Below are 19,218 nucleotides of genomic sequence, written 5' to 3' on the forward strand. Positions count from 1 at the left end.
AAGATCTAGCTTTGAGTTCTTCCTGGTTCTAACACTACATGTATGTTATGGGGAAAAAGTACTCAACAGCATCTGAGAACATTTCAAAAATACTTTGATAACTATATTTCAATATACTTGGTTTCCTTTCTAATCTTATGAATTTTATGCATCAAAAACAATATCCTGAAGAATCTGCAGGCTTTATCAGATTGCCTAAACTATTCTTGATACAAAAAAAGTTAAGAATCTTCATGATATGGGAACTGACTTGGCAAATTATTTTAGACTAAATGGAGTCTAGTCCAGTGTCGGAGCTTCTTTCTCCAGTTCTGTGGCTACTTCTCTAGAAGGAGGCATGCAGATTTTGTGCCAAGAGAACCCAGTGCAAACTTTGACTTTGTGATTTATTTACTTGCCAGGTGATTTGGAGAAGGAACCTAAACTCCATGGGCCAGTTGCCTTTCTAAAATAGAGGTCCTGGAAGGTCCTTTACTGTTTTAAATTAATGATCCAGAAATCTTACTGATCCTTAGTTTAATTATATGGAAAACAGGCTTAAAGTTGATTTTCATTTTTTTTTTTTTTTTTTACAATTACTTTGCTCATGAAATGAGTATCATGAAAATACTTCAAAAACTACAAATCACTGTAACAACGTTAAGAAATGATTCAGTCCCAATCACCTCTGATGAACATTTTTATCTTCCAGGTCCCACAGGCTTGTAATCCTGAGAGAATTTTTATTTTTTAAACTCTTTTTTTCTCCCCTGATTCTCATATCCAAACACCAAATTCTGTTAATTCTAGCTGTTAAGAACCATGTTTGAGGGGCAGCTAGGTGGCACAGTGGATAGAGCACCAGCCTTGAGTTCAAGAGGACCCGAGTTCAAATCTGGTCTCAGACACTTAACACTTCCTGGCTGTGTGACCCTGGGCAAGTCACCTAACCCCAGCCTCAGAAAAGGGGGGGAAAAAAAAAAAAAAAAAAAAGAATGATGTCTGAGTGTGAAGGGGCAGGTGATTCTTCAAAAGCCCCCACAGTGTAAATCATAACACACTCGAAGGAACTGCAAATCACAGTTGACACAGATGTTGCTTGTGAATTGGGAATGGGAGAGAAGAGGAGGGAGGTCAGAGAATGCAACTGCCTCTCAGTCTCCTTGTATCGTTATCATCCTCTTACATGAAGGGATCTGTTCTTCTGGTCAGAATAGCAGCCACTAGCAGGTGGCTCCTGTAACAAATGGCTCCCAACCCGGGGCAAGAAACAAAGAAGCAGCAGCGCTTGAGAGCTGTTTTTGAGTAGGATCCTCCCAAGAGAGTCCCTTCAGTAACCCACGGGAAAGGAAAGGGAGAAGAGACCTGGTAAGACTTTCAGTCGGGGTAATTCAAATGGGTCAACACATCAAAGGACCTAGCCAGGAGACTGAAAGATTTATGAAAAATGTTTTCTCTGACTACAATCCTATTTCTCTGTTTGTCAGAAAGTTTGCCTCCATGACAGCTCACAAGATTCAACAGCTGCTATAGTGTCCCACCCTACAACCCTCCAGAAAAGACTTTGATGGTGCCTTTTGTATTCCTCAGCATGCAGACTCAGATAACAGTCGCTGCACAAACTTACTGGCCATGCTGTTGGAGGGAAAATAATCATGTTCCCGTAAAAACAAAACAAAACAAAACAAAAAAAAAAAAAAAAAAACGGTTTTAACCTGTCTTTCTAGTGTTCTTTTCCTACTTGTTCCTGACATGAACTCTCTGGTTCAATCAAAATGCTTATTTACCTGTTCCTGGAACATTCCTTGTGCCTTCTGCCTCTTTATCTTTGCTGATGCTATGTCCCTACCTGGAATACTCTTGTCAAAATCAACATCCTGCCTATTCTTCAAAACCTCCCTCAAAATGATGGTGATTAAAGACAATGTCACATTAGTTTTTTTAGAGCTCCTCTGGCATTTATCACATATTACCTAATTACTGTGACAATCATCAAATATCATTTATTTAAAATCTCTTCTGACACCCTAGTAATGTAAAAATTAAGACATGTTCTCCCACCACGGCTTATATATTCCCTTCAAATAATACATAAATTACTGGAAGCGATTATTTCTTATACTACATGGTACCTCAATGCGCCTAGCAATATCATAAATTTATTAAATTCCTACTGTGGGGGGCAGCTAGGGGGCGCAGTGGATAGAGCACCACCCTTGAATTCAGGAGGACCTGAGTTCAAACCTGGTCTCAGACACTTACGGTTTCCTAGCTGTGTGACCCTGGGCAAGTCACTTAATCCCAGCCCCAGGAAAAAAAAAAAAAAAAAAGAAATTCCTACTGTGGGCACTGCATATATCCAGTAACTAGTTAGCACTCTAAGGCATAACCCTAGATAGGATAATGTACCAAGCAAGAATGTATGAAATCAGAGTTCAAAAAACAAAAACAAACAAAAAAAAAAACTGGGACTTCTGATGATGATAAATATCATAATACTTGACATGGTTGAGTGTAATGCCAAGGAGTTCAAGAATGTTTTTTTGATAGGTCATCTAATTTTAGGATTATGCAAGTCTAAGGTTGTCTACAGAACAGGAGCTCCCTATAAATCATGTTTCCTTGTGGTCTCTCTTGGGTGAAGTAAGGCTTATAGAAAACTGTCATCAATAGAATATAATCCAGTGTGACACACAAGTCTTATATAGTCTAATGACTAAAAATATCAGAACTAAAGACTTGCCTTTTCAGTTTTCTTACCTCTTACTCCTCAACATGTACTCAGATCCAGTGGCCCTGACCTCCTGGGCATTCTTCCTAGCTGAATCCTATCCTTGGTACATTCTCCCTCTTCATCTCCACCTATCACCTCCCTGGCTTTCTTTAATTCCCAATAAAATCCAGCCTTCTGAAGAATGCCTTTCTTAACTCCTCTTAATTTTCAGCGTGGCCAGTTCAAGCTGCATCCAAGGATGCCTAGCTTTAGGTACAGGGAAGCGGTGACAGTTGTGTACAGGGGCTATGTAAGAAATGTAAGATAGTCCCTGCCTTTAGGGAGCTTACAATATAATAGGAAAGTCAACGAGCACATGCCCATATACAGACAGGTTATATGCGAGATAAATAGATAATAATGATAAGAAGGAAAGTCCTGGAATTAATTCAGTTCAGTAAATATTTACTATGTACCAAACACTGTATTAAGTTCTGGGGAGCTGTTTTAAGTCCTCAAGTGGCTGACAGTGAGGGAATTCAACACACAAGGAAGCTAAAAAAGGGGATGTGGAGAAGGGGGAGGAGATGGCAAGCTGGTGGTGATCTCTGGTCACAGAATAGTCTGGGCTCTGTGTTCTTCTTCTCTAATCCATCTAATCCACGTGGCTCCTAAAATCATATTTCTTTTCCTCTCAAAGCCAGTTCCCTTTCTTTACGTTATGCTCTGACGAAGAGGTGGCCCCCATTCTTGCCAAAGCCAGATTTCCTTTAGGTCCCCACCATCCCCAGCTTTGCTCATCTTCTCCAGCAGACAGTCCTCACTGCCCTCTCACTCCCCAGCTTCAACCGCTCCCCACCTGTTGTCTTACTTGTTCACATTGCACATTACTTGCACATTCAAGTCTCCTCCACCTTTAAAAACAATAACTCTCCTACAATACAAATACATACCAATATGATACATACAAACCTCATAACGATAACCTAATCAACTATCCTCCCTTTTCTAAACTAAATTTCTAGGAAAAAACGCTGTATGCAGATAGCTGATTGTTCCTCTTTTCCCACTCTTTCACCTCAGTCCTCTATCTAATCTGGCTTCCAACCTTCTCATTGGAATAAAGTTCTGAATCATTAGTGAGCTGCTAGGAATCGGGTGGGCTCTCGGTCCTCACGGGACATGGCCTCTGCAGCACAGGACATTGTCTGTCCCTTCTCCCTTTCCTTTCTGCATTTCCTGGAATTCCTCTTTCTCCTGGTCCGAGTCTCCTTCTTGCACTGAAAAGCCCACGTCAGAGACAAATGCACAGACATTTCCCACTGGATGTCCTGAACACACAGCTCACATTGAACACATCTCGGACTGAAAAGCAATGTCTTTTTCCCTAAATCCACTTTCCCAAGAAAACTCACTTTCTCCTTCCTCCTACTCTTCTGATGGAATCCCTGTCTCCCCAGATCACGAGGGTTTAAAAACTTGGCCTCCCTGGTAGAACCCCATTAATCCTCCACATCCATCCAGCTGCCATAGCTCGTGCTACTTACCAAGAGATTATAATAGGCTCCACCAAAAGCAAGGAACATTTCACTTATGGCCTTCTACAGCCAACTCCTCAGAGCAGTACTTAATAAGTGGGTGTTAAGTAATTTGGTCAAATAACTGACAGATGAGAGAATGAGATTGATTTTAAAACAAGAGGGCTTCACTTACATAATAGATCTACAAAATAGATGCCATTGCTAATACTTTGTTCAATAATCTATCGCAAGGTGTAAATAGAGACCTGCTCATCCAGTCGTTCCTCAGTGTGACCTACGACATTTTCCGGCAGAATGTGTGTGTGTGTGTGTGTGTGTGTGTGTGTGTGTGTGAAACAGGACACACAATTATTCCATGCCATCTCCACGTTTTAACAATGTAGAAATCCCACAACAATATGGTGGTCCAACAGTGGAAAGTAAGGAGAAATAAAAAAAAAAAAAATAATAACCAAACTGTAAAACAGATGGCCTCGCTCACTGCTGTAGCCACGACTTATCTTTAAGAGATGCCTACATCCAAACGGTGAAGTTGCCTGGAAGATCTCCTTTCCCATTAATACAAGTAACCGGTCGCTTCTCGCCTCCTGCCCTAGGAAAGGTAATGCTTTCTCGTGGTTTTAACAAAAGCTGAATGGCAGGAATTTCCCTGGAAGCCTCTCGATGTTATGATTTTCTTTTTCTACCACTCTCTCTGTGAAAGTGAATCTTCCCAAGTGTGTGGCCGAAGGATTGTGTATTCCAACTAGAAAAAAAAAAACCTCTTCCTTTCCCACGAGCAGCAATTCTCAGATCCAAACCCAGCGCCGGCCGGAGGGGCCTTCCCCCCCCCCCCCCCCCACGCAATCAATTTCCTGAAAGCACCGCCTTCTATCACAGGACTCTAAGCACCTTGAGGGCAGGGACGCGGTTTGTTTGTTTCTCTGCGGATTAGCTCAGGGTCAGATAAATTTAAGTACTTAATAAACATTCGTTGTTTTGTATCTTTTTGGCAAACAAAGTATCTCTAGTCACAGGCACCGAGGCCGGGCGAAGGGAGGCGCCGGAGGGGAGGCCGAGGCCGGGCGAAGGGAGGCGCCGGAGGGGAGGCCGAGGCCGGAGTCAGCAGGACCCGCAGCGTCTCGCAGTAAACGGCCCCCTAGTTAACTGAGGACCCCTGCTCTAAAACGTCCAGAAGACATTCTTCCAGCTCTGGGGCCGCCCTCGGCTCTCCTCTCAGGCTCACTCTCTAATCATCCGTCACATCTCCCAAGTTCTCTCTACACAAAAGTACAGCTCGGACCGAGAAACCCCGGAGCCCGAACTCTGCCTCTTCTCGGCCCTTACACCGTTCGGCTCCCAAACACACCGGCCCGTCATTCAAAGAGCGCGTCTTACGCTCCCATTTTTCGGTGAAAGTGCTGCTCGCGGTACAGATGTACTTTCCCCGACTTTGCAGATCCACTTAGAATCCGTACACTAAATTGCAAGACGGCCTAAAATGCCCTCGAATCCAACCTCCTAATCTAAGAGACGGAAGGGGGCGGGGGAGGAAGCCTAATGCCCCCAGGCTGGGGCGGGGGTCGAACCTAGAAATCCTCTTTTCCTCCCATCTCCGCCTCACCCAGTCTGTCTCTCTCCTCAGTGTTTCTCATTCTAAGGTTCAGGACATAGGAACACTGTCCCTGGATTCCCACCCGACCTCTTCCAGGTTCTGGAAGACTGCAGAAGGTCCGAGGGGATCCTGGGATGACTCGCAAACAGCTGGCACGTGGGGGGTGGGAGGGAGGAAAGGAGAGAGGTGATCGCGCATGCGCAGAGGTGCCGCTACAGAACAGGCCTCCCGACAGCCCCTCCCCCCGCCAGTCATGCCTCGGCAGCGGGTACCTCAACCTCCTTTTCCCCCTATCCCTGGACCGTGAATAGAATAATGGCCCTCTCCTACCTGCACCAGACCGCTGTGAGAGCAACAGCGATCCTCCGGAGCGCGGCAAGCAGCCATGACTCAGCTGAGACACACCGTACCACCTCCTTCGGGAACCTTTTTCGGAGAGCTCACAGTTTTCACTCAGGCAGAGTGGTGATCAGTCCAGGGGCGGGGCTCCTAGGCGAGCGGACCAATCCGCCGAGAGCTCGGCCGGCCAGGCGGCCGGCTCTGAGGACCCCGGAGGACGCCTGTCCTTCTGTAGAGATGGCGGCCTCCTTGCGGCTGGGCTGCGGCCGCCGGGCGCTGCGCTACCTCCTGGGCTCTGCGAGCGGCCGGCGGGCCGAGGCCGTGGTGACCTCGATGGGCCGCGGCGCGGGATGCCGCGGGCTGCACGGCACGGCGTGGCTGTGGGGTGAGTGCTGAGGAGGGAGAGGCTGAGCCGGCCGGGTCCCGGGCTCCGGGGAAGGCAGACCGGCCAGACCCGGACCGGCCGCGGCTCCGGGGCCGGGGGCCAGGCTGAGGACCCGCCCCTACCCCCATCCCGGGCGAAACTGACTTAGAGGCCCGCGCTCGGGCGGCCTGCCGGAGGCGACCGCAGGGGTCACGGGGCCTCTCTCCGCCCCCCAGCTTCTCTTCCCTGGGATTTTAATCATTGCTTCCACCCTCAGTCCTCGGGAAGCCCTGAGCTCAAATCACGCTCCCACAGCAGTCCGGCGGGCGATGCTAGCAGTCCCCCGGTCTCCGTGCCTTGGCTTCTTCCTCTGCGGAGGGGAGTCAGCGGTGGTACTTACAGTGACCGGGGGCTGTGTCGGACGAGATCGCACTCGAAAACGCTTTGTCAGCCTTAAAGCGGTCCATCCATCCGAGTGCCCACCGTGTGCGGGCCGAGTCTGAGGTGTGTAACTGTGAGAAAGCTCGGCCCGCCCTCGAGCAGCTTTCACCCCAAAAGGGGTCCCTGCTACCCCCACTCGTACCAATGTTATCACTGCTACCACTTCTCTGTGTGTGGCGGTAGTAGCGGCAGTAGTAACTGCGGAGTAATGCTAGTTCTCTTCCTCCTGTTACTGCTGCTATTACTACCACTTCTCTTTGTATGGCGCTAGTAGCGGCAGTAGTAACTGCGGAGTAATGCTAGTTCTCTTCCTCCTGTTACTACTGCTATTACTACCACTTCTCTTTGTATGGCGGTAGTAGCGGCAGTAGTAACTGCGGAGTAATGCTAGTTCTCTTCCTCCTGTTACTACTGCTATTACTACCACTTCTCTTTGTGTGGCGGTAGTAGCGGCAGTAGTAACTGCGGAGTAATGCTAGTTCTCTTCCTCCTGTTACTACTGCTATTACTACCACTTCTCTTTGTGTGGCGGTAGTAGCGGCAGTAGTAACTGCGGAGTAATGCTAGTTCTCTTCCTCCTGTTACTACTGCTATTACTACCACTTCTCTTTGTGTGGCGGTAGTAGCGGCAGTAGTAACTGCGGAGTAATGCTAGTTCTCTTCCTCCTGTTACTACTGCTATTACTACCACTTCTCTTTGTATGGCGGTAGTAGCGGCAGTAGTAACTGCGGAGTAATGCTAGTTCTCTTCCTCCTGTTACTACTGCTATTACTACCACTTCTCTTTGTATGGCGGTAGTAGCGGCAGTAGTAACTGCGGAGTAATGCTAGTTCTCTTCCTCCTGTTACTACTGCTATTACTACCACTTCTCTTTGTATGGCGGTAGTAGCGGCAGTAGTAACTGCGGAGTAATGCTAGTTCTCTTCCTCCTGTTACTACTGCTATTACTACCACTTCTCTTTGTATGGCGGTAGTAGCGGCAGTAGTAACTGCGGAGTAATGCTAGTTCTTCTCTTCCTCCTGTTACTACTGCTATTACTACCACTTCTCTTTGTATGGCGGTAGTAGCGGCAGTAGTAACTGCGGAGTAATGCTAGTTCTCTTCCTCCTGTTACTACTGCTATTACTACCACTTCTCTTTGTATGGCGGTAGTAGCGGCAGTAGTAACTGCGGAGTAATGCTAGTTCTCTTCCTCCTGTTACTACTGCTATTACTACCACTTCTCTTTGTATGGCGGTAGTAGTGGCAGTAGTAACTGCGGAGTAATGCTAGTTCTCTTCCTCCTGTTACTACTGCTATTACTACCACTTCTCTTTGTATGGCGGTAGTAGCGGCAGTAGTAACTGCTAATTCCCTCTACTACTGCTGCTACTACAATAATCCAAAGGGTGATTCCTCCTCTTACTACTACTTCCACTACTATTCCTACTACACAATACAAAGGGCCCTTAGCACAACTACCGCTGTTAGTACTGTTCCTCCTACTAGTAAATCAAAACCCAAAGGGGAGTTACTATTACTACTACATAGTTACTACTACTATTACTACAACAATCCAAAGGGTAGTTACTCTCCTCCTCCTCTTTCTACTGCATAGTTACTGCTACCATTACTCCTCTCACTTTTAACACATCAACAATCCAAAAAGGGGTGACTAGTACTATTACTACGACAGTTACAATTCTTACTACAAGAATCCAAAGGATAGTTACTCTTTCTCTTATTAGTAGCTACTACAGGTACTGCTACTATAGTACAAAGAGTAAGGGCTACTAATACTTTTACTCTACTTGTACAAGAACAACCCAAAAGGTAGTTACTAGTACTATTAGTACTACATAGTTACTGCTGCTACTACAACAGTCCAAAGAGTAGTTACTACTACTACTGCTCCTATAGTAATTCAAGGGGTAGTTACTACTATTATGTAGTTACTGTTGGGGTTCCAGACTAGTGTCCTGAGCTGTTTCAAAAGGATTTACAGGCTTGGACTCATCTCTAAGCAAAGGAGCAAAGTTGATTATAATTTTAACATCAATTAAAGTGGACTAAGTGTTAAAAGAATTTGGCAAAGAATCAAATAGTTATAGGAAAAAGAGAGATTAAGTGCTTCATGTCTGATAGCTAATTTTATGTCTTGGAGATAGAATTGTGGTGTGGTCTTAGTGCTGGGTTTGAGGAGTAGTCTGGTATGCACCCCACTATTGAATTCTATGGCTTAGATTGTCTCAGAAACTTGTATTTTTTTTTCCCATGCTTTAGGAAGATCATTTTTTTTTTATTATTGAAAACAAAGTCACTTTATTATAATTTTTTTTCACAGTATATATGCATGAGTAATTTTTTTATATAACTATCCCTTGTATTCATTTTTCTAAATTTTCCCCTCCCTCCCTCTACTCCCTCCCCTAGATGATAGACAATCCCATACATTTTACATGTGTTACAGCATAACCTAGATACAATACATGTGTGTAAATCCAATTTCAGAAACTTGTATTAATGACCAACAACAGATCATGTGACAGTCAGCATTTTTGTGGAACTACAACATTCCCAAGGCTAGGTGGCCTTAGGGGTATTGCTGCATCCTCCCTGGAAGCTACTCTAATTACTATTCTTACTATAACAATCCAGAGGGTAGTTACTACTACTACAATCTAATCCAGTGGTCCTCAAACTTTTTAAATAGGGGCCAGTTCCCTGTCCCTCAGACTGTGGGAGGCAGCTGGGGCAATGGACAGAGAACTAGCCTCCAGAGAGACAGATGTGAGCCCAGTTCCTTTATTTGGTGCACCTCTGGCTGAGGTACTCCTTAGGTAACTCTCTGGCTGTTAAGTTTCAGAATAGGCGCTGATCTCCATTGGTAGAGGAGATTCACTTACAGGGAGTCCCTAAACCTATAAATCCTAAATCTAGACCACGTTTTGTCTTTACATGTCTTTTTGTGTGTTATTTCGCGTGGGATGTGCAAGCTTCTTGGGAGCAGGGGTCTTATTGCCCCTTTTTGTTGCTCTAATACAAAGCCCGGAGCTTGACATCTTGTAGGCATTTAATAAAAGCTTGTTGGATTGAACTATCCTCAGGGTAGGTAATATAACCTCTCCATTTTACTGATGAGTAAGTGATACATAGAAAGGAACTCAGGGTTATATAATTAACAGGTGTCAGTCAAGATTCAAATGCTAGCTTCCTGACTTCCAGACCCACAGTAAAAAGTAACAGAAATCTCATTTTGGAGTTAATAACTTCGGGACTTAAGTGGCCTTTATGTTTAATTTTATGAGTAGATGATATGTATTAGGGAAAAGGGAGCCAGGAGTTAATGGCTAATTGTTATTGTTTTAAATATCACCTGGTCTTTTTGCCTTAGTATTTGGAAACAAGGTGATTGGAAAATTGGAAACTGGTTAGTTAGTTAGGTAAGAATCAACAAACGGGCCATATTCATGGTCTGTGGGTCACTCTGAGTTTCTCAGTATTCATCTTCTTTTTCCAACTGCCTTTGTAAAAAGGGGCTCAATTTAACCAACCTGCAACATTTATTTGAAACACAGGGTTGGTAGGCAGTAATACATGTTTTGATTTTTGGTTTGACTTTTGTTTTTGCTCTATCAGAATGTAAACACTTGATCACCATATGGTCCAAAGCTTCTTAAACTGCTTCTTAAATCCCCCCCATGGGGGGGGTCATAGAATTATGATTTATTTTGTGTATACCTATTTTATATACCTGTATACTCAGGATCTTGTAAATGTTTCTTGGGCAAAAAGGTGTCATGAGTAGAAAAAGTTTAAGAAGTTCTGATATAGTCCATTCAAAATATTCATATGGAGTTGTCTAACTTTCTTTTTGATCTGTTTTTTCTTTTAATGCTTCTACTCAGCTCTGAACCTTTCATAAAGAATTCTTTATGAAAGCTCCACTTTTTCTCTTGCAAGACTGTTTAATTTTGCATGGTAAGTAATGCTGGATTGTAAACCTTTTATTTTTTGCCTTTTAGAATACCTTTTCTCATTTCCAGTGAGCTGTCAAGTCTTTTGTGCTCCTGCTTATGGTTTCTTGGCACTTGGACTTTTTAATCTGGAAGCTCTGGATTTTGGTAGTGAGGTCCTTAGGAATTTTCATCTTTGGAGGAGCTATGGGAAGTTTTCTGTATTCATTTGGTCTTATAATTTTAATAAATCAGGCCACTTTTCTTTTATGCTTTTTAAAAACTATTTCATCCAGGGTTTTTTGGTGTGTCATGTTTTGGGATTCTTACAGTTTAGTCAGTATAATCAACAGTTTTGATACCTTGTTTTTTTCTTCTTTTTCAGTCATTTGATTTTGTTCTACTATTCCTTGTTGCATTATGGAGTCACGGCTCACATTTGGCCCATTTTAATTTTCAGGCAGTCTGTTTCTTCTGTGAGATTTACCTCTGTTTTAAACTGGGAATTTTCCATTCTCACTTCTTTCATCAAAAATTACATTTTATACTCTTGCTTCATGTCTTGTGTGGCTAAGCTCTTCTTTTCTCTGAGACTACTTGTGGAGTTGAATCTATACTATTTCTTCATTGTGTTTGGCATTTTTTTCTGATTACTATTATCCCCAGCCTTAATTTCTGGATTGGGATTCTGTGTTCCCTTTGAACAGGCTGAGTTCTGCGTGTGGTGTCCAAAGAGGTCCTGTTCTCTGGAGGAATCTTTATTGGGTTTTGGCCTCCGTCCCTTCTGTCTTCTTGCACAATTTTCAGCCCAGAGCGGGCTCCATTCTTTGCTTTTTACCCATTGAAATGTTGCTCATTATGCTGATGGCAAGCTTCCTATCCCTTCTCCCTACATGTTTTGCTCCCTGGGACAACTTCCCCCATCCTTGGCCCCCTTTCTCTCTTCTCACTTCTGCATGTTCCTCTTCCCACTCTTGTGTACAGAGGGACAGCTTAGATAGAGCAGGCTGTCTCTAGTTTTCTTTGTCTTTGTTCTTGCTGGGGCATTTCTAGTGCTGGGTCTGGGCCGGGGAGTTCCGGCCTGTCCCAGCACTTGGCTATATTGTTTGTACTTTTTTTTTTTTTCCCCTGAGGCTGGGGTTAAGTGACTTGCCCAGGGTCACACAGCTAGGAAGTGTTAAGTGTCTGAGATCAAATTTAAACTCGGGTCCTCCTGAATTCAAGGCTGGTGCTCTACCCACTGTGCCACCTAGCTGCCCCTTGTTTGTACTTCTTAATAAGCACCATTACCCCCTTACAAGGGATCAAATGAGATAATGTCAGTGAGGCATTTAGCCCAGGATTACTTCTTCCCTCCCTCCCATCCAACAACCTGTGCCTTGTTCTGTACCTCTGTTCTCCCACCTCTCTGCCATTAGTTTTTGATTTTTTGTTCTGATCTTTCAGAAATGCTGCTCTTCCCCTCTTATTTCTTTGTCCTTTGGGGAGAGAAAGACATACCTACTACTACTAATAACTTATTTATGTAGTGCTTTAAGGTTTGCAAAGTGCTTTACAGATAATCTCATTTTATTCTCACAACAGCCCTGGGAGGTGGGTGCTCTCATTGTTTCCATTTTATGGGTGGGGAAACTGAGACAGATTCTATAACTTGCCCAGGTATTTTACCTAGCTAGTAATTGAGAGATTTGAACTCGAGGTCTCCCTGATTAGGCCCTAGCACTCTCAGCACGGGACTACCTGGTTGCTTCTCCAGTATTTCTTACCTAGGATCTTTAGCTGCTTCTAAGAAAACTTGTGTTTCTCCAAGGAGGTTTCCTAGGCACCATATTATGAATTGGCATTTGGCCAATGTTCTTTTGGAGTTTCTTGACTTAATATGGCTTGGTAATAATCATAAGGGAAATTGAGTCAGAACAACTTTAGAAGGGGATCTTCCTATACATGCAGTCACATGTATGGGAGCATTCCTGCTTATCATGAGAACAGAATGCTTACCAGAAATTATTCTGTCCTCATCCTAGAATCCCTGAAGGCCAAAAGAACTTAATTGATCGAGTTTTCTGAGGGAAAGGAGGTTGCTTTCATCTTAGTAGAAAGAAGCCTTGTCAATTCTAGGTAAAATTCATTACTAGGAAGTTTAATCCCATTCAAATTTAAATTCCTTGGACTTGCATGTTAATACATGTATACATATATACAAATTTTGATTAACATATACACATATACATAAATATTTAATACATAGATACATGTAGCATTTTAGTCAACAAAAGAAATTTAATACTGGGTTATGAAAACATCTCAGCCTCTGTTTAATCATAAATTTCAAGCTGAAGAGACCTCAGAAGTCTTGAGTGGAAACCCCTCCTCCAATCCTTTCCAGTGCTACAGGTGAGGAGCAGAGAATTGAGAGGTCAGCTGAATCGGTCAAACTGATCCGGCAGAGTCTGAGGCCGGATTGAAGTCCAGTGATTTGCCCAATCACAGATCATGCCTTAAGCACTGGAAGGTACCTTCTGCAGATCTAAGATTAGATTAGCATTTATCTGAAGATAAACTGTGGATTGGGATGGGGAAGGCTTTTCCATAGAATTAAGACAGTGCTTGAAAGTTTGGTCTACCTTGGGCTTATCTTCCCGGACTTGGGAACTATCTCCTCCCCTGCAAGCTGTCCTTGGGTCCGGGAATCCTGTTTTAGATCCTGAGCAAGTCAGTAACCCTCTTTCAGCCTTCCTTTCCTCATCTGTATAAGGGTCACCATGATAATCCTTCACAGAATTAGGAGGAGTAAATCAAATAATAGATGTAAAACACCTTACACACATTAAAGCACTATATGGATGCAGCTGTTATGCTGAGGAAATTCCAATTTTTTTTTTCATTTTTATCATCAACCAGTATTTATTGATTAAAAAACAAACAAACAAACAAACAAGCTCAGGACTAAGCTTTGGGGACACAGAATAGCATTGACTTCCTTCTGATATTTAAAGAAATTGTCACACACCTCCCACTCCTTGCTTACTTCCTTTTGCTCCTTCTCTTCTGCCTTCTTACTGTTTTCCCTTTTTCTTCAATTCTTCCTTTTCTCCTGCAGTGGTACAGACTGGGAGGGGCTCTGGATATCAGAAATAGATACTCCAGCCTTAGGCAAATAACTTTACTTTGCTTCAGTTTTTCCATCTCTAAAATGGGTTGATTGGACTGAAATTCCCAGGTTTTCTTTCATCTCAAAAATGCTGTAGATCTATTCTGTGGGATTGATGTAGAACTAGCAACTTGTTAAAAACAGTGGTTTCAGGCCCATTTAAGAAACATAAATGATAGCCATCCTTTATTCTATATCTGAAGCTCTTGAATTTCAGAATAAGTCTTTTCTAATAAACTCTTAAGTTAAACTGTCAGAACATTCTTATTTGGTACATGAAAACCCTGAATACTGCTTTAAGACAATTTTTAGAACAGACAAGACTTACATTTTAAAAAATGAACTATTGTTTTCTTAAGAAGTTAACCATTTGCCTTTTCTTAGGAACTCAGCATTTTTAAGTTTTAGGAATCTGTGCTCTTAAAACATTGCTTTAGAAATTTCCATTTACTTCTGCTTTTTTTCAGCTAGCCTGCAGATGGCAGAAATGGTTTATTTTTGCTGTTTTTAACAATTCAATTTTATTTAATATGTTCTTGTGTTGAAGGTAGATAATTAAATGAGCTGCATCTCTCCCATAATGATTATAGAAGATGCAAGTTAATGGTAAGATAGGAGCTAAGCTGAAAAAAGCTTTGGTAATTTACTTCTGCATTGGCCTGTCTTCATTTCATGGCTCTTGTGTTCTTGGATTATAGTTGAGAAACTCAGGCTTAAGTATAAAACACAAGCAATACCATATGTCAACCACTGAATTTCCTTAATTACATTAGTCAGAGTAATGAAGCTTAGATCTGCTTCATATTAACTACTGACTTTGTTTTGGATTTGTACTTTAACAGGTTGTTCATATAGAAATCTTTTTTAGTCTTGAAACCCCTTAGTATCATTAGAGATGTGAAACAGCCGCTAGGCCTGGAGTGTTTAATTGTCTGGGGGACAGAAATCCATTTTAGGGAAAATGAAATTTGAGTGTTTTATTTGAAACTTACTGGAAACTCTCATTTTAGAAATTCACAAATTGCTTTTGGAAAGAATGTAGGAAGTGTCCCCAAAAGCTGCTGTAAAACTCCATGGCTATTCAGCCTTTGACTTATGGCTTATACTTATAGCATTATGGCAGATGCAGCAGCAGCACAGACGCGTTCACAGCAGACTTCATTTGTTGCCCGTCCTACGTGGCCCTCTGTTGAATAGTACAGAAGATTGCTTTGGCAGCTCCGCTGGCTTTCGTGTCTTCTCTATTGAACCTTATTAGTGACAGCAACGGTTTTCTATATGCATGAGCCCACAAAATTAAGTATGTTATGCTCAACTTTAAAAGAAATTTTTATACATCTTTTGATCGCTTTAAAGCCAGTTCCATCTCTCTTGCTGTGATAAGAGGCAAACACTTAAAATGATGATGATGATGATGAAAAGCCTTACATTTTGCTCATACTCCAACTTTGTATGGATTAGAATTGAAAATATATCTAGTTCTATTGGGAGGGAGAAAACACATCTCTCCCACAACCACTGAATTTGAACAGGAACAATTAGTAGATTTAATTGGTGCCATATTTAGCAGTGACAATTAAGCAAGAAAGAGCTAAAAAGTATTGTTTAATGGAGTGGAGAAAAGGGACTAAATTTTATTTTGAATAATGAAATCAAATAATATTGGTACTGTTTAAACTCTAGGGATGCCTGAAAAGTTCATATCCTCTGAATATGGTTTATTTAAGGGAGAGAAATTAATAGTGTATATTGCATTTGGACTGAATGCTAATACAAGGGTTACATAATTTTCATATTAGAAAAACATATTTTGGCAAAGGCATTTTGTATAATCAGCCAATTGGGAAAAAAAATGAGTTCTGATGAGAGACTTATTAGAGTTAACAGATTACTTTTTGCTGGCACTGTAATTTTGAGATATGTTAGATGTGTTTTCTCTGGGCAATTTTACTAAATATATATTAAAAAAAAAAACCTCGTGTAATTTATCAGAAGGTAGTCTTTCCAATTCCTTGCTTTGAATTCTGTCACTCGTCAATTTTAAAGAGAGGACAATGATGATCTATTATGGGATTTAAAATCTTCATTGCTGGCAAATTCAGAGAAGCAATTTCAATTCATCCATGAAGGATGGTCACATGAGGAATGGTTATGCTCTTTTTTTGTCAAATAAAAGTGAAAATTATTTGGGACTGACGAATGGTTCAATTGAAAGCTCTATACTCAACAGTAGTAAATTAAAGGTCTCAATATAGTTCTCAATGTCAACAGTAATGGAAAAAGGAACATTTTAGGTGAGAGATTGTTACTGAGACAGAAACATTAAGTATACATTGTCAGCAGATGAAACACAATTATTTGAGAGATATATGTGTTGAGGGCTTCTACTTTGAACATATTTGGCATAAACTGGATGTGATAGCGACAATCTTAGTTTAAAAAATTAACAGAAACAATCTTTCTACCAAATTTGCAGTCTTATCTACTGGATTCTGATTCTGATTGCCATTTGTCAGATGAGAGTCTAGACCTCAGTTTTCCCTTTCAGTGGATCATCGTCCTTCACTCACCCCTGTGCCTGGGTCTTGCAGGGTCCTAGTTCTCTATCTCCTGTCTGACCTGAACTGTGGATGCCTCAAACTCATCATGTCTAAAACAGATTTGATTTTCTTTTCCCCCAAAACCTCCTCTCCCTAATTTCCCTGTTTAAGATTATATCATGTTTCCAGCCCCTAGGAACCTCACATTTTCTTTAGCTAATCCCTCTCCCTCCACAATGAATTGTGAAACCTGTCACTTTTCCCTCTAGGATGTATTTCCTGCATGTTCCCTCTCTCTGAATTGATGGCCACTCTCTGTATTCAGACCCTCATCATTTCTTGTTTGGACTATTGTAGTGGCTTCCTAATTATTCCCTCTGTTTCCCATTTCTTTCTTCTTTAATACTCTTTTCTTAAAGCTTGGGGCTGACTGTCACTACCTGTTTAAGAAATTCAGCTGTTCCCTCTTGACTGAAGGATAAAGCTGCTTTGTTCTCTGGCTCCCGCTTGTATTTTTTTTTAGATTGAATGTTACTTTCCTTCATTTCCTTATAAGTTATGAGCTGTCTGGCAGACTTGCTGTTTCCCATATGTAACCTATCCTCTCCTTGTCAGTGTTCTTGCATAGGATGTGCTCTAGGCCTGGAATATACCCCTTCTACATCTCTGCCTTATTGAGACCCTCAGACTGCTTGGTGTATACATACAACAATATGTATGTGCATGTTGATTCCACGTCCCCTCCGCCCCATACTCTAGTGTAATACAAGCTCCTGGAGCAGTGAGGGCAGGTTGTGTGTGATGCTAGGGGAAAGTCACTGGGTTTAGAGTAGAGCACCCAGCCTCTAATCCTTATGTGATCTTATGCAAGACCCTTCAACTCCCTGATCTTTGGTTTCCTTATCTAGTAAATCAGTGTGTTTGGATGGAATGAATGAATGGCTACAAATGGACTTGTTAAACACTTTAACCATGTGGTAGGCCCAGTGCTAAACATTCAGGTAAGCTGGGCAGCCCCTGCTTACTTTTTAATAGAGGAATGCTGCTCATCTAAGGAAACCAGAGTGGCAGGGCCCTGTGGGTCATATGGCTGGGAATGTCTACATGAGGAGCCCAGAATCCTGGCTGGGCTCTCCACCTTCCTTAGAGCTGCTCTCTTTCAGCCCTGGGCCAGCAGTATCCTTTGGCTGTTGTGTTTGTTTTTGTGTCCTTGCTACTGTAATCAGCACTTAGTAAATTATGGTTGAATAAATGTTGATAATTGACAGCTCATCTGAGAATTGGTTCTTCAGAAATGGGCCTCATTGTATCCTTAGATTTTTCTGTGTGCTCTGCTGCTTGTGGCCTCCCTCACATTCATTATCTGTGATGTTAATGACAAGATCGGTCATGAAATAAATATTCCCTCAACCAGGAATGAAGGACTTCTGAAATGACGACAGAGATGTGTGGAATATTTGCATGCTGATGAAAAGTAGTTGGATTTAAGGGAAATGTCTTCAAGAAAACCTAACCACATATTAGGATCATAGCATCACAGAAGTAGAGCTGGAAGTAATCTTAGAAGTCATGAGACTCAACCACTTGATTTTATATATGGGAGTGCTGAGGTCCCCCAAAATTTTAGTGTCTCTTGCCTTGTAACAGTTAGTATGTGGTATGGCCTGGATTTTACTGTGAGCCATTTGTTTTTAATTCATCAAAATATTAATTCACTGTTTTCTAGTTGTCATATGCCTTTTTCTAGCAACTTCATACTTAGGATTATGTGTACATTATTCTTATTATATAGATGGTGAAACTGAGCTAACAGGTTCAGGGATTTTCCCCCAGCCCATCCATCGAGTCAGCCTCCCAGTGAGGTCCTTTTGGATTCCTCCAGTCTCTATATCCCAGTGGTCCTCAAACTTTTAAAATAGGAGGCCAGTTCCCTGTCCCTCAGACTGTGGGAGGGCCTAACTGTAGTAAAAACCAAAGCTCACACTCTGTCTCCGCCCCTCAGCCCATTTGCCATAATCCGGCAGGCCCCATCTGGCCCACCAGCTGTACTTTGAGAACCCCTGCTATATACCATGCGACTTTCTATTTTTACACACGACTGTACTATATCTATATATATATCTATATATATCTATATATCTATCTATATCTATCTATCTATCTATATATATATATCTATATATATATATAGCTCAAGTTAGTAATAATTTTTAAAAACCCACCTTTGGTGTCATGCTGGTCTTTTTTTAAAATATGGTATGATCAATACTTGATCATTCTATGAGGAATTTTAAGGTCCATTTTAAACTCGCTGAGGAGAAATTTTTCCTTCTCATCCACAATGAATTAGTCTATTTGTATATCTGGGATAGACAGTCTAGGAAGGCACAAGTTGGGCCCAGAATTAAATCAAAGGAGAGCAAGGTAGATTATCTTTTGGGAATTTAGAGTTTCCCTGATTCCTCTTTGATCTTGAAACAGGAATGTAGTTGGTCTGAGTAGAATGTAATGTATAAAAAAACGAGAAATTTTATTATTTAGTTTTAGTTTTTTTTTTGTTTTTTTTTAATTTTTATGTATTATCACCTTTTCAAAACTTTGTGTTCCATATTTTTCTCC

At 41.9% G+C, this 19,218-nt stretch overlaps 2 protein-coding genes across 3 annotated transcripts in view; one reads left to right on the forward strand and one right to left on the reverse strand.

The window, feature by feature from the left end:
• Positions 1 to 5,934, reverse strand: part of APIP (APAF1 interacting protein) — a 28,242-nt gene extending 22,308 nt beyond the window's left edge. The window contains exon 1 of the mRNA XM_074272906.1: positions 5,837 to 5,934. The gene's annotated coding sequence lies outside the window, so the exon portion shown is untranslated. The remainder of the gene's footprint in view (positions 1 to 5,836) is intronic.
• Positions 5,935 to 5,983: 49 nt separating this feature from the next.
• The window catches only part of PDHX (pyruvate dehydrogenase complex component X), an 89,063-nt gene continuing 75,828 nt past the window's right edge, over positions 5,984 to 19,218 (forward strand). For both annotated transcript variants that reach the window (XM_074272905.1, XM_074272904.1), the window contains exon 1: positions 5,984 to 6,551. In XM_074272905.1, coding sequence (XP_074129006.1) covers positions 6,143 to 6,551 — 409 coding nt within the window. In that variant the 5' untranslated portion in view covers positions 5,984 to 6,142. The remainder of the gene's footprint in view (positions 6,552 to 19,218) is intronic.

The sequence above is a fragment of the Sminthopsis crassicaudata genome, chromosome 6, assembly GCF_048593235.1.
Source record: "Sminthopsis crassicaudata isolate SCR6 chromosome 6, ASM4859323v1, whole genome shotgun sequence".
Classification (NCBI taxonomy): domain Eukaryota; kingdom Metazoa; phylum Chordata; class Mammalia; order Dasyuromorphia; family Dasyuridae; genus Sminthopsis; species Sminthopsis crassicaudata.